Source organism: Engystomops pustulosus, chromosome 7 (genome assembly GCF_040894005.1).
Source record: "Engystomops pustulosus chromosome 7, aEngPut4.maternal, whole genome shotgun sequence".
NCBI lineage: Eukaryota > Metazoa > Chordata > Amphibia > Anura > Leptodactylidae > Engystomops > Engystomops pustulosus.
This window is the reverse complement of record NC_092417.1, coordinates 5,001,235-5,015,548: the sequence shown is the minus strand read 5'-3', so window position 1 is coordinate 5,015,548 and position 14,314 is coordinate 5,001,235. Positions and strand designations below refer to the sequence as shown.

The following is a 14,314-nucleotide window of genomic DNA, read 5'->3' as shown; positions in this document are numbered from 1 at the left end:
GCAGTGAACCATAAGTAGTATTGGTTGTCGTTCTTGTATGTGATGAGGTTCTGGGTGTCACACAGACGACGCTCCATATAAGGAGGAGTTCTTCTATGTAATAGACATACCACACCACGGCATGAAAAAAGGGGTTATTTTCATTGTAAATATAACGCTCCTCCCACCAACACATACAGATTTTAGGAAGGGAGGCGGAGAACTTAGTCGCCCCACGGATTTGTAAATAATAATTTCCATTAAAGAAAAATAAGTTGTGTTGTAAGAGAAACCCACAGATATAACCAGAAATTGTTCAGCGTTATCCTCATATAATCTGTGAGGGCCACAGTTACTAAGTGTTGTGGTGTAGGTGAATGCAGTGCGGTCACATCTGCAGTAATACAACACAAATTATCTGTCCAGGCTTCCTGACTCATAGGGGCTCATTTACTAAGGGTCCGCTGGACGCATTTCCGTTGGGTTTCCCCAATTTTTCCTTTTGCGCTGAAGTTTTGCTGCATTTTTGGTCACCCAATTGTGGCGCATCGGCGCCGGCTTTCGTGCAACACAAATTGGGGGCGTGGCTGTCAGACAACCCGACTGATTCGGACAAACCACGGAATTTAAAAATCAAATTGTGTCGCAAGATCAGCACTCACATGCACCAGGAAGAAGAGGGGGAACTCCGACGGACCTCAGCGGGGAAGCGACACATGCAGGAAATTGGACGCACAATCATAGTGAATCGCGGCAGCTCCGAATCCTCATCGGTCATTCCGGATAGGCGGCGTCAACGGTACGGTAAAGTAAATGTGCCCCAATGTTTGTAAAATTTATCCTTATTGTTAGAGATTTTCATCTAGGGCTTAAACCGCCCTGTTACTTCAGTTGTAAAGATGACTGTCAAATTAACCCTTTCATGGCTCCCGGTAGCGGGATGAGAGAACAAACCCAAAACCCAAGACCCAGTCTTCAGCTGCACTCAAATCACATTGTTTATCTCCAAACCGCAGTCGTGTATATAAAAACAGAAAAATCAGCATTGGGCGCGTGACAAGGAGATAGAATACTGCAATGCTATTGGCCATAATGAATTTACCAGCATTCTCCGAAAAGATTAACTATTTCTTCTCAGAGGCCTTGTTTATACTAATTCTTAAAACGGCTTCTGTTTGGTTCTCTTGCTCCAAGATGGCCGCTGTAGAGGAATATATCATTAACACTTATGAACCACTGGAAGAGAATGGAAAACTGGGGCAATGGTTTTCACAACTGTTAATTTATCTCATGTATCAAACACTCCCTTTATGATGGACGACAAGCTGTGTTTATGTTTTTTACCTGCCCTCCTTACTTTTTGTAGACTTGTTCACAGGGGGCGTCTGTGATGCACCACTATAACCCCCTCTAGAAATAAATGTTTTCACTCTACTGCTCTCTGGGGCACATGGTGTATCTTTTGAATGTCTGTTCACTTGTTGCTAGTCTCCGTAAGGAGAACCCTTACTTCCCGACCCCAGTCACAAGCCTCTCACTCAGCCGAACCAGTTCCCTTCGCTGTACTGAGGAGGCCCGATCTAAAGTTGGGAGTCTGTTCCTTCAGGAATAGAGGTACTGGTTTGGTTTTAATCCTGCATCATGTCGTAAGGCCTCTTGTAGGTCATGCTTGATTTTTCACCATTGATTTAAGAGCATGCCATTTTGGTTCTTTCTCTTAATCCAGACATCTCTGGCTAGATATGGATCTCACCAGTTCTCTAGGGTGTTGTGCTAATAGAATAACCCTCACATTTACATGAGTTATTGTAACCTCTTCTATCATGGTGATCCACTGTCCCTCTATAGCTCTGTTCATTCATGTCTTGTATGTCTTATATTTCAGGCTTTTAGCTACAGCTTTATTTTCTGTTTTTTTTTCAATAGACATTCAGATCTGTCACAAGAAAAATTTATATGAAGAAAGTGAGGAACTTATGGAGAACAATCCTCCAAGATATAACCAGGGGGTGGAACTATATGTAAACCCTCTCGTTGCCTCCACTGAATACTTTTGCCAACGCTCTGAGAATGAGCTGATAGAGACCGGGGAAAAACAGAAGGAATATATAAAGAGGAAAGAAAATGAATTACAACATATTACCCCCAACAAGATGTTCCGCTGGTCCAACGAATCCAGACTGGTACCACATATGGTGCTGGTGAGCGGAGTGCCCGGGGTAGGGAAGACCACGCTGATGCAGAAGATTGTCTATGACTGGGTGAAGGGGGATCTCTATCAAAGATTCTCTTTTGTCTTCTTCTTCAAATTCCGGGAACTGAACAGATGGGATAAGGTTAGTCTGGAGACCCTGATCCTTCATCATTACCCATATCTGTGGCAGCAGCTCGGGAACATCCTACAAGATCCAGAGAAACTTCTCTTTATATTTGATGGATTAGATGAAAGCAATCATTTATTGAATTTTACATCGTGTCACTTGTGCTCCGACCCTAAACAGTCAGAGCATTGGAGTCAGATTGTGGTCAATTTGGTGAGAAAGTCTCTTCTTAATGGTTGTTCTGTTCTGATGACCAGTCGTCTGACCAGACTGGCACCAACAAATTGTATGGTTTTCCAAAGAATAATAGAAATGATTGGATTTCATTCAGAAGAACAACAGATTTATTTTGACAATTTCTTCCGTGACCCAGAACTGGCAGAAAAGGCTTTTACCTATGTGAGGCAGAATGACACATTGTACACGTTCTGTTACCTCCCGTCCTACTGCTGGATCATCTGTACAGTATTATCCAGGAGCTTCCAGACCACAAGTAGTGACCAGCAGGTCTCATTATTACCCAGAACCGTGACCCAGCTCTTTGCCATATTTGTCGCCAACATCCTGTCCAATCACAGCCCGGAGAAAAGTGGCGCCCAGAAGCTCCTGCAGTCCATGGGATGGATGGCAGAACATGGGGTCATGAATCACAGGATTGTATTTGATGGTCGGGATCTGGAGTCTTTCCATGTGGACAATAAGTCAAAGCTCTTATCAAGTTTCCTGATGGAATCGGAGGAACCTGTGTCCTATTCCTTCTTACATCTCACTGTCCAGGAATTCTTCTCTGCCTTTGTGCATTATGCCGATTATTCTCCTGAGAAGTTACAGAAATCACTAGAAGAAGCAGAATCTAATGACTATGGACATTATGAGATGTTCCTCCGCTTCCTGTGTGGTCTATCAGATGCCTCCACCAGGTCACTACTAACCGGATACATGGACAGAAAAGCAGACCAGACCTCCGGAGACGTCATCACTTGGCTGAAGAAATCAATTATAGAAGAACCCAAAATGAAGGAAAGTGTATTCAAGAAGCAAAGTCTCCTCAGGACGTTCTTCTATCTGTTTGAAACGCAGAACAAGGTTCTGGTGCAGGAATCATTAAAGACATTGAGAAGATTGGACCTTTGTGGGGTTCACATGTCGGCTCTAGGGTGCGCAGTGTTGGCCTTTATATTGGAAAACTGCACAAATATATTTGACCTCAATCTATCTAAATGTTCTATAGACTCTAATAGATTAGAAAGACTTGCACCAACGTTAAAGAAGATTGTTATTCTCAGGTAAAAGCCAAATTATATTTCACATTTCTGTGATATTTCGGTTTGCACTAACTTCTGATAAACTAATTGTAGTAGACATCCTGTATGGTAGTATTTGGTAGTATAGGTCCTATTACCTATATAGCGCCTTGCGAAACTATTTGGCCCCCCGGAAATTTTCTACCTTTTGCCACACTGAAACTGAACTGAAAAGTGAGGGGTGTAATATTATTCGGCCCCTTAAGTTAATGCTCTGTAGCGCCCCCTGTTGCTAGGATTACAGCTGCAGGCACCTGGGGCACCAGGCCTCTATCAGTTCTGGGCATGGAGAGAATGAAATTCTTCCCGTTCTTCCTTGGAGAAGAGCCGGAGCTCCGGGAGGTTGGATGAAGCGTCTGTGAGCTGCAGTTTTCGGCTCTTTCCTCGGATTCTCCATTGGATTCGGGTCTGGATGTGACTCGTTCCATCACCTGGAGACGGATATTTGTGAACCTTCCAGTGTAGATTCTGCTTTATGTTTGGGATCTTTGTCTCGTTGGAAGATAAATCTCCGTCCCAGTCTCAGGTCTTTTCCAGACTCCTACAGGTTTTCTTCCAGAATGGTCCTGGATTTGGCTCCATCTTGCCATCAATTTTATGGATGGGGTGTTCAGGAGGATGAGATGTGTTGCTTTTACCCCAAACATAAAGTTGGCCTTTGGATTCCTCTGAGCAGACACCTTCTCCCACATGTTTGGTGTCTCCCTGGTGGCTTCTTCTTGCCTCTTCCATAAAGGGCAGATTTGTTCAGTGACTGATTGTTGTCCTATGGACGGACTCTCCCCCTCGGCTCCAGGTGTCTGCAGATCATGCGGAGGGATCAGGGGTCTTGGCTGCGTCTCTGATGAGTCTTCTCCTGGTGTGAGATGAAGGTTAGAAGGGCGGCCGGGTCTCGGTAGATTTCCGGGGTCTGATGCTCCTTCCAGTACAATATGGCGCTCACAATCGGCTCCTCGGGATGTTCCCGGACCTCTGCTTGGTGAATCCTTCATGATGCAGAACCTGAGATATCACAGAGCAGGAGGATGTATCCGGAGACCTGACTACACACAGATTATATCCATCATCATCATCAGTCATTAGGATCATTCAGGGTGCGGTCACACGTTGCAGTTCAAACTGCATTGCAGTCAGCTTTGAGGTGGTTTTCGGTGAAGTTTTGTCAATTTAACAGGTGAAAGACGTAAACTGAACGAGTGAATTTGATTTTGAAGGGGAAACCTGCTCCATAGATGTCATTCACCTGTTCAGTTCATGTCTTTCACCTGTTCAATTGACAAAACTGCACCTAAAACCACCTCAAAGCTGATTGCGATGCAGTAATAACTACAACGTGTGACCGCACCCTCAGAGACTGAACTTCTGGAGTGAAAGTAAAGGGGCGAATAATATTACACCCCCACTTCTCACTTAATTTTTTTTACAAAAATTTTAAAAATCTAATACATTTCTCACTTCACAATTGTCTCCACTTGTTGTTGATTCTTCACCAAAAAATTACAATTTTATATCTTCATGTTTGAAGCCTGAAATGTGGCAAAAGGTAGAAAAGTGCAAGGAGGTGAATACTCTCACAAGGTGCTGTATATAAGTCACAATTCATGGTGCACTTTTAGTTTCTTTTTCTTCTTCTCGCAGGGGACATAGTTTATGGTGGAAGATTTTACAGAAATGATCCTGTTTAAATTGAAAGATTTAAAACTTAAACAAAACAAAAATAAAGAAAACTCCAAGATTAAAAAAAACTTTGGAGGCTAAATTTGGTAATAAACCAGCATACATTTTTTATTGACTTTACCTATTACTATTGTTGCTGGTCTAGGGGAATGGTTGGAGATGATAACATTTGCTTGTCCTATTTGTGATGTAGAATTGTCCTAAACTAAAAGAACATTATAAACCAGGTTGCATTTGACAAGTAGTAGAGGACTTCCTGGAGGAACACCCTACCACCAGGACTATGACCATTCCAATCACTTCGCTTGTCTGTCCACCAGGCATCAAGACAAACTCATTATGAAACTATAAATTTCTATGCAGAAGATTTTTAGATCTAAATATTTTAGGAGGGACATTGGTGAAATGTTTTCAGGCACCAGTCTCGTTACATTCCTTATGTATAATAAGTGTAGAACTTCCAGCATCTCCCTAGGGGACGGCTTCTTTCCTCATCCGTGAATAAATACTTGCTTTAAATTTGGGACCTGGACATATTTATATACATAGTAAAATAACTCCAATGGCTTTACTTCAACACTACAGTAACCCCCCCAGGTGGAGACCTTCCTATGTCTGCCAGGCAATGTGAGAGGATTGACGACTGCCCATGGCAACTGGTAATGTGTAGAGGTCCCAGTTGTAATGTTCTACATTGTACGAGCTGTCAGAAGAAGGTTAAAATAAATAACATATAACAAGTTTAAAAAAAAATTCTAAAAGATAAGATCACTTCCCCTTTCCCTTGAACAGATATAAAATATATATATTATATGTTACACTGTCTGCCAAATATTTTAGTGTTATTCAGTCATAACTGATATATTGAATTAATCTTGTAATATTGTCTGCTAACGTATAACCCACATTTCACATTCTTATTCCAATAGTTTGTCTGGTAATAAACTACCAGACAGAGCCTGTATTCAGTTGGCCTCTATAATAAGGAATACCTCCTCCTTAAAGGTACTTGACCTTTCTGGTAACCGTCTGTCTGGTTCTTACCTCGGTGACTTAATGAAAGCTCTACCAAGTCCTACCTGCAGGATACAGGAATTACGGTGAGTATAAGAGATGTGTAAAGGAGGAGACATTACTGTGAGTATAAGAGATGTGTACAGGAGGAGACATTACTGTGATTATAAGAGATGTGTACAGGAGAAGACATTACTGTGAGTATAATAGATGTGTACAGGTGGAGACATTACTGTGATTATAATACATGTTTACCGTAGGATAAATTGTTGTGAGTATAAGAGATGTGTACAGGAGGAGACATTACTGTAAGTATAAGAGATGTGTACAGGAGGAGACATTACTGTGAGTATAAGAGATGTGTACAGGAGGAGACATTACAGTAGGTATAAGAGATGTGTAAGGGAGGAGACATTACTGTAAGTATAAGAGATGTGTACAGGAGGAGACATTACTGTGAGTATAAGAGATGTGTGCAGGGGAGACATTCCTGTGAGCATAAGAGATGTGTACAGGAGAATACATTACTGTGAGTATAAGAGATGTGTACAGGAGGAGACATTACTGTGAGTATAACAGATTTGTACAGGAGGAGACATTACTGTGAGTATAAGAGATGTGTACAGGAGATATTACTGTGAGTATAAATGATGTGTACAGGTGGAGACGTTACTGTGATTATAATAGATATTTACAGGAGGATAAATTGTTGTGAGTATAAGAGATGTGTACAGGAGGAGACAATACAATGAGTATTAGAGATGTGTACACATGTGCCCATTTAAAGCTAAATGAAGATGCCAGCCTCAGGACCACTGTCACAGAGAGAAATATAAAAGGCTTTAGATTTTAACACTTTGGTCTTACAGGTGGAAAGTCTAGAGTTAATGCAACCTCCTGCATAGAAATGGCTATAATGTGAGAATAATAATCAGGGGCAACAAGGGCAATCTTAATAAGAACCATTGTGAATGTAACACCATTCACCTGTACTTGGCATTGTTAGAGTCATGAATAGAGCATCCCACAGCTTGTGTATCAGGGTCTTGACTACACTGATTAGAAGAAAAGTGTACCACTGGGTCAAATGCTTTGGCCTGCTGGACACATAGAGCTGTAGCAGGTATCCGGCCACATTTGTTGCCATGCTTGTAATATGTCCCATTCCATTTGATTAAATTTAATGAGGAGCAGGAAACTAAGGCTAATTTTTCATCACCAGAATAGCCCTAGTTGAGGGTAAGTCTATCTTTTTATGGGCAGTCTATAGGCCATTTATGTCACCAAGATTCAATACCTTTTTTTGCGCTTGACCAGCGAAGCACGCTTGATCAAGACCTCTCTGAACTCATATTTAGTGGCCAATGCCATTGGCAGGAGAGAGGGACAGACAATCCAAAAAGATAATGTTGTCTATGTAGGAGGTACAGGTGACAGTGTATGAGAAAAAAATAGTTCAATCTGGTATATTTGTCATGGTGGGCAATAGATGTAATATAATCATGGAGAGAGGAACAGCACAGCAAATGAAAGTATATGCACTAAGGTCAGATGCATCCAAATAAACACTCAAGAAATGCACAGAAGAAAAAGGGATGCACATATATGGCCCAAACACCAAATATTTAGTTTATTGTAAATCACAAAGAAGAGACACATACAGAGTAAAATCACTAAAAAGTGCCACAATACGGCACATAATCCCCCAATGGAGAGGGGAATCAAGTCCCTATCCCAGGGACCACCCACACCCCAACCTCAAAACCCTCTAGTCACCCCCAAAGAAATGTTATAAGATGTAAAGCAATCCGGAGAAAGTAATGTATGGATGAGTGCAATACCTCAAATGGACAATAAAGGATAAAGTGATCCAAGAGCAAATCATGGGTAGAATGAAGCACTTTTTAGTGATGTTACTATGTATGTGTCTCTTCTTTGTTATTGACAATAAACTTGTTTAATTAAATATTTGTTGTTTGGGCCATATATTTGCATCACTTTTTCTTCTGTGCATTTCTTGGGTAATAGATGTAGCCACTGACTCTAGCATGCAGATGGCGAATGGTTTTGGGACCATAGAGTCTAAAGTCCTAGGTGGGGCAAGGAATAGTGAGGGAAGAAACCTGTGCCTCGAGTATTGTGGGAGAAGTGAATGCCCATCCTCTGACTCCCAGTTCGGTTCAATTCCTCAAGAATTTGGACAAACCATTCAAGTCTTCTGCAAGAGGAGGATTGAGGCATCTTTCCAGGTGAAAAAAGTGACCTCAACGGTAGGATGTTTCTTCTTCCTGAATCTTAGGGAGCATATGTTGAAGGGTCCTCCTCATCAGAAGGGTTCTAGTGGACCCATCAGGATCATCCACTGCAACTGGGAAATGTGACCATGCCTCTCATAGCATAACCTCCCTGTAGGTGTAGTTATGCCGGTGGTATATGACCTGTCTATGGTAGGACTGTACAATTAGGCCCATCCGGGAAATCTATGCATGCAATCCATCATGTAGGTGCCATCTAGTACACAATTAGTACTCTACTCGGGAGGGAATCTAATAACATTATGGTGCTCCCTGTTCTCCTAGTCAATCAGGAGAGTAACATTTTCCAGGTGCTGGTGGGAGCACAATGTGCCTTTGCCCTTAGTTGCTGTGCCTGGTCCACATGGTGCATTAGAGAGTCCCGATAGATTGGGAAGTGGCTGAATGAGCACTCAGAGGATGGAAATCTGGGATGCATCACTGGGGCCATATTGGGCCATATGTGATGTCTGCTATGGTGGAACTTCTGTGCACAGAAAATGTGCACCATATGGAAGCTCCTGCTCCATATCTGATCTGCTAACACTATGGGCTCAAGTAAATTGCTCCTCCACTGCAAAGTGGCTGCAAAGGAGCAAAGCCACTGTCTAGGTAAGTCACCTGGCACCTCCATTGTGGCATTTTATCACACCAAGGCTGTGATGAGACTTTGCTGAGCCATGAAGAGTCACCTATTGCTGCAGAACTCCAGTAGGAAATATCCTTACTCTGCCATACTATGCCCCATAAGCTATGTATCCAATCATGTGTGATACTGTCTACTGGGCTGTGTATCTAATCCCATTATGTGTGATACATCCCTCACATCTCATCTTATTCTTACAGTTTGGCTGGTAACATTCTATCAGACTCGTCCTGCATCCATTTGGCATCTGGAATAAGGAATAATCCCACTTTGAAGAAAATTGACCTGTCTAATAACCGTCTGTCGGGTCCTCACCTTAGTGACTTGCTGGAAGCTCTGTCCAGTCCGGGCTGCAAGATAGAGAAATTATTGTGAGTATGAGGCTTCTCACAGGGGGCAGTCATGGGACCAGAGGCCTGTATCAGAGCTGCACTCACAATCCAGTGACAGGATTGGACACTGCTCGAGCTATGGACCTGGACAGGTAGAAAGACCTACCTTGAGTCGGCTCTTGCATCGGCAAGTGAAAACCATAGCTGTGATCCCGAGTGCATAGAAGTAAATGTAGATTGCATGCAAGTAGAGAATCCACAAAGGCAGTGCGTCTTCCAACAGATTTCCACGTCTTTATTTATATAATACCTCATTGTAAAAACACTTTTGGGACTGTACTAGTGCCTTCGTCAGGTTAAAACAAAGGCGCTAGTACTGTGCCGAAACGCGATATTTTTACAACTAAGTATTTTATAAATAAAGACGTGGAAATCTGTCGGAAGACCCGCTGCCTTTGTGGATTTTCTCTACTTGCATGCAATCTACAATCATCAGCCAACGGGAGCTACTCTTGGACGCTGACGCCCAAGACTTCTCGATCCATTATTACAAACCAAGTTGAGCATTCTACACTGTTGGTTTTAATATCTACACTTGAGTGTTTGCGCTTCATGTCTCCCTCAGCCAATTGTCCATGTCGACCTCATAGAAGTAAATGTAAATGTGTTTTAACCCCTGAATGAACGGCTAGCATATAAGTGCATATGTATTGTACAGGTGCAGCACTGGTTAACCTTTGTAATTGAGCTCCCGTATCTAATCCCAATATGTTTAATACTCAGTTGCTGTATCTAATCCTACCATGTTTGCAGCCAGTTTAATAGCCCAAGGTAAAGGGAACCGGTCAGCATAGGTTTTTTTTTTTTTTACCAAAGAACAGATTGCCCCATCCAAATATTTTTTTTGTCTGTGTTATATGGTTTCTGAAATAAAGTATATGAAACTTTACCCGGCTCCCTGCCACATGCTTCAGCCAAATCTGTCTGCTCTGTAGCACAATTACTCCGATCCTCCTCGTTTCTCGCCCCTCCCACATCCACTCTCTCGTCCTCACCTTACACATCGAGATGTCAGAGGGGGAGGTCTCACGGCACATGTGCAAGAATAGCTGAGAGAGGTTGTATGAGGAGCGATGAGGATGGGAGGTGACGTGCTACAGAGCAGATGGACGTGTGCATGTTCCCCGGGATATGGCTGAAGCATCTGGGAGGGAGTCAGGTAATGTTTTATATCTTTTATTTCAGAAATCATATAATGGAATTTTTTTTTCAAAACATGTTTAACATATACTGCGCTTTGTCCCCTGCTAATGACAGGTTCCCTTCATGACCACTTCATGGTCCATCTCTTCCTTATCTCTGCCAGTTTGTAGCAGATCTGGTGGCTGGTTGGGGTGGCCTTGGGCCTCCTTAAAATCATGTTGGATAAAGTCTTCTGGGCCGGTGTATCTAATCCCAATATGTCTGTTACTCTCTGCTCATCCAGTGCTCTCGTCTCTTCTTATTCTTACAGGTTGGATGGTAATAATCTCCCAGACACGTCCTGCGTCCAGTTGGCCTCTGTCATAAAGAATAACCGCAGCCTGAAGAGACTTTACCTGTCTAATAACCGTCTGTCGGGTCCTCACTTCCGTGACTTGATGGAAGCTCTGTCCAGTCCGGCCTGTAAGATAGAAAGATTACAGTGAGTACCATGGCGGCCCATTTCATCATTACTCTGACTCCAACAAAACTGTCTCCTCTGCAGACATATAATAAATGATAAAAATGATAAAACTTCCTTTAAATGTCGGTTCTATTCCTGACAGAAGGATTTAGCGCTAAGGTGATGCTCGGGTCATATTGTCGTACTGCTCAACTTTAAGGGGCCAATAACTAACAACCACAGTACAAAATGCTACCCCAGTAATGATAAATACCACAGTACAGTAATACAAACCAAACAATGCAGACAATAATCGTGGAGACCCCCGAGCAGACAACGAGAATAAAGGAGACTCCCCCAGAGTAGACAGTAATAATACTGGAGACCCCATAGCAGACTAACAATACTGGAGACCCCCTCCAGAATAACACTACTTATACTAAAGACCCCCTCCAGAATAACACTACTTATACTAGAGACCCCCAGAGTATAAAACTCTTAATACTGGAGACCCCCAGAGTATAAAACTACTAATACTAGAGACCCCCAGAGTATAAAACTACTAATACTGGAGACCCCCAGAGTATAAAACTACTAATACTGGAGACCCCCAGAGTATAAAACTACTAATACTGGAGACCCCCAGAGTATAAAACTACTAATACTGGAGACCCCCAGGGTATATAATTACTAATACTGGAGACCCCATAGCAGACTAACAATCCTGGAGACCCCCTCCACAATAACCAAAAGAATCCACGGATCCAGCTCTTTGTAAACAATAAAATCGCCTTTCTTTGTCGTTACATGGCATCCAACAGCAATAAACAGGTATACAGGACAGTGTTTCTAGCAAACATGCTGACGCTGTCCTGTATACCTGTTTATTGCTGTTGGATGCCATGTAACGACGAATAAAGGCGATTTTATCGTTTACAAAGAGCTGGATCCGTAGATTCTTTTGTGTATCAATGTACTCGTGCAGTCGGGTTGGATCCGTGCTCGAGGAAGATTTGACAGCAGATCTAGGTGAGCTGGAGAAACCTTGATTCAGTTGTTACCCCTCCAGAATAAAACTACTAATACTAGAGACCCCCAGAGCATAAAACTATGAATACTGGAGACTTCCAGAGCATAAAACTACTAATACTAGAGACCCCCAGAGCATAAAACTACTAATACTAGAGACCCCCAGAGCATAAAACTACTAATACTAGAGACCCCCAGAGCATAAAACTACTAATACTAGAGACCCCCAGAGCATAAAACTATGAATATTGGAGACATCCAGAGCAGACAATAATGCTGGAGACCCCCTCCAGAATGAAATTACTAATACTAGGGACCCCCTCCAGAATAAAACTACTAATAGTGGAGACCTCCAGAGTATAAAACTACTAATAGTGGAGACTCCTACTATTTTTCAGACTCCCTAGGGTACTTTAAACCTAGGGTATCTGTACGATCCTAATGTAGTATGGCAGTATATGGGGATTTTACTACTCATACATTACAATGTGCTGATAGTGGGAAAACACCCGCGATATGCAGCAAAGACTTACTGGCTATGGAGAGGGCTCAGCCCGTGATCCCTCTCCATGCACCCGCGGCCGACCCGTGACGTGCTATTACGTCACGGGTCGTGAACGGGTTAAACAAGCCAACAAACCAGACAGATTTTTGGCCATAAATCTGAGGAATTGTAATAACCTCCCAACTGTTAGACCCTTCAAGATATTACTGGTGTTAGCAGTTTAACCCCAATAAATATACATAACATTTTTACAGAATATTACATTGTATTCACGCTCAACCCTTGTTCTCCACATACCATTCCCCAACTTTTAGGATTTGTGACCCCTTTTTAGCCACTGTGAAAATTATATATTCAGTACTTTTTGCTAGTTAAATCTCCCCTGACTAGTTAACATTTCTTATTTCCATAGCCAAGGGTACAAGGTAATGTTGCCCTTTGTTCCCTGCCCTTTTTACCCTGGGAATAAAACCGCCAAAGAAATGGAGTTGGCAACTTCCCGTACAAAGCTAATCTGTTTGTATATGACGTCCTAAAAAGTCACTAAACCCTTACTTCTCTTCCCAACCTGGAGGCCTTAGACCATTTGCTACTTTGTTGCAAATTAATGTAACACCAAGTCTTCATTGTGTCTGCACCTGCAATACAAACAGTAAGGCCCCCCCCCTCACACACTGACCTGCTACAGCATAACCCCAGGAGTAGGACGGGTGTGATGTCTCTTCATTTGCCAGGTTCTATAAAAGTTGCAATGATCGCTGAAAATGCTAGATTCCCATTGCCATGTAACTCTACACATGATAGCCATTAGATTTCAGTGTCAGTTTATGTTACCCATTTTGTGTGATTCTGCATACTGAAGAATCATTTACACCTAATCCTTTTATTATTACAGCCTGGATAAAAATAATCTTCCCAGCACATCCTGCATCGATTTGGCATCTGGAATAAGGAATAACTGGTCACTAAAGATACTTCATTTGTCATGGAATTATCTCTCTGGTCCTCACTTCAGCAACTTGTTGGAAGCCCTGTCTAGTCCAGCCTGCAGGATAGAGATGTTACTGTGAGTATAAGAGATGTTTACAGGAGTAGACCTTATTGTGAGTATAAGAGATGTGTACAGGAGGAGACATTACAGTGAGTATAAGAGATGTGTACAGGAGTAGACATTACTGTGAGTATAAGAGATGTGTACAGGAGGAGACATAACTGAGTATAAGAGATGTGGACAGGAGGAGACATAACTGATTATAAGAGCTGTTTACTGAAAGAAATATTAATGTGAGTATGAGATGTGTATGGGAGGAGACATTACTGTGAATATGAAAGATGTGTATATAGGGAGACTTGACTGTGAATATAAAAGATGTGTACAGAAGGAGACTCTACTGTGAATATAAGAGATGTCTATAGGAGGTTTGAATATAAGAGATGTCTACAGGAGGAGACATCACTGTGAATATAAGAGATGTCTACAGGAGGAGACATTACTGTGAATATAAGATGTGTACAGGAAGGGATATTACTGTGATTATGAAAGATGTGTACAGCAGGAGACTTTACTG

At 42.2% G+C, this 14,314-nt stretch overlaps 1 protein-coding gene across 1 annotated transcript in view; it reads left to right on the top strand.

Moving 5' to 3' along the window:
• Nucleotides 1-14,314, top strand: part of LOC140069146 (NACHT, LRR and PYD domains-containing protein 3-like) — a 109,449-nt gene that overhangs the window by 57,466 nt on the left and 37,669 nt on the right. Inside the window, exons 7-11 of the mRNA XM_072114517.1 lie at nucleotides 1,906-3,586; nucleotides 6,211-6,381; nucleotides 9,436-9,606; nucleotides 11,081-11,251; nucleotides 13,642-13,812. Of these exons, the coding sequence (XP_071970618.1) occupies nucleotides 1,906-3,586; nucleotides 6,211-6,381; nucleotides 9,436-9,606; nucleotides 11,081-11,251; nucleotides 13,642-13,812 (2,365 nt within the window). The remainder of the gene's footprint in view (nucleotides 1-1,905; nucleotides 3,587-6,210; nucleotides 6,382-9,435; nucleotides 9,607-11,080; nucleotides 11,252-13,641; nucleotides 13,813-14,314) is intronic.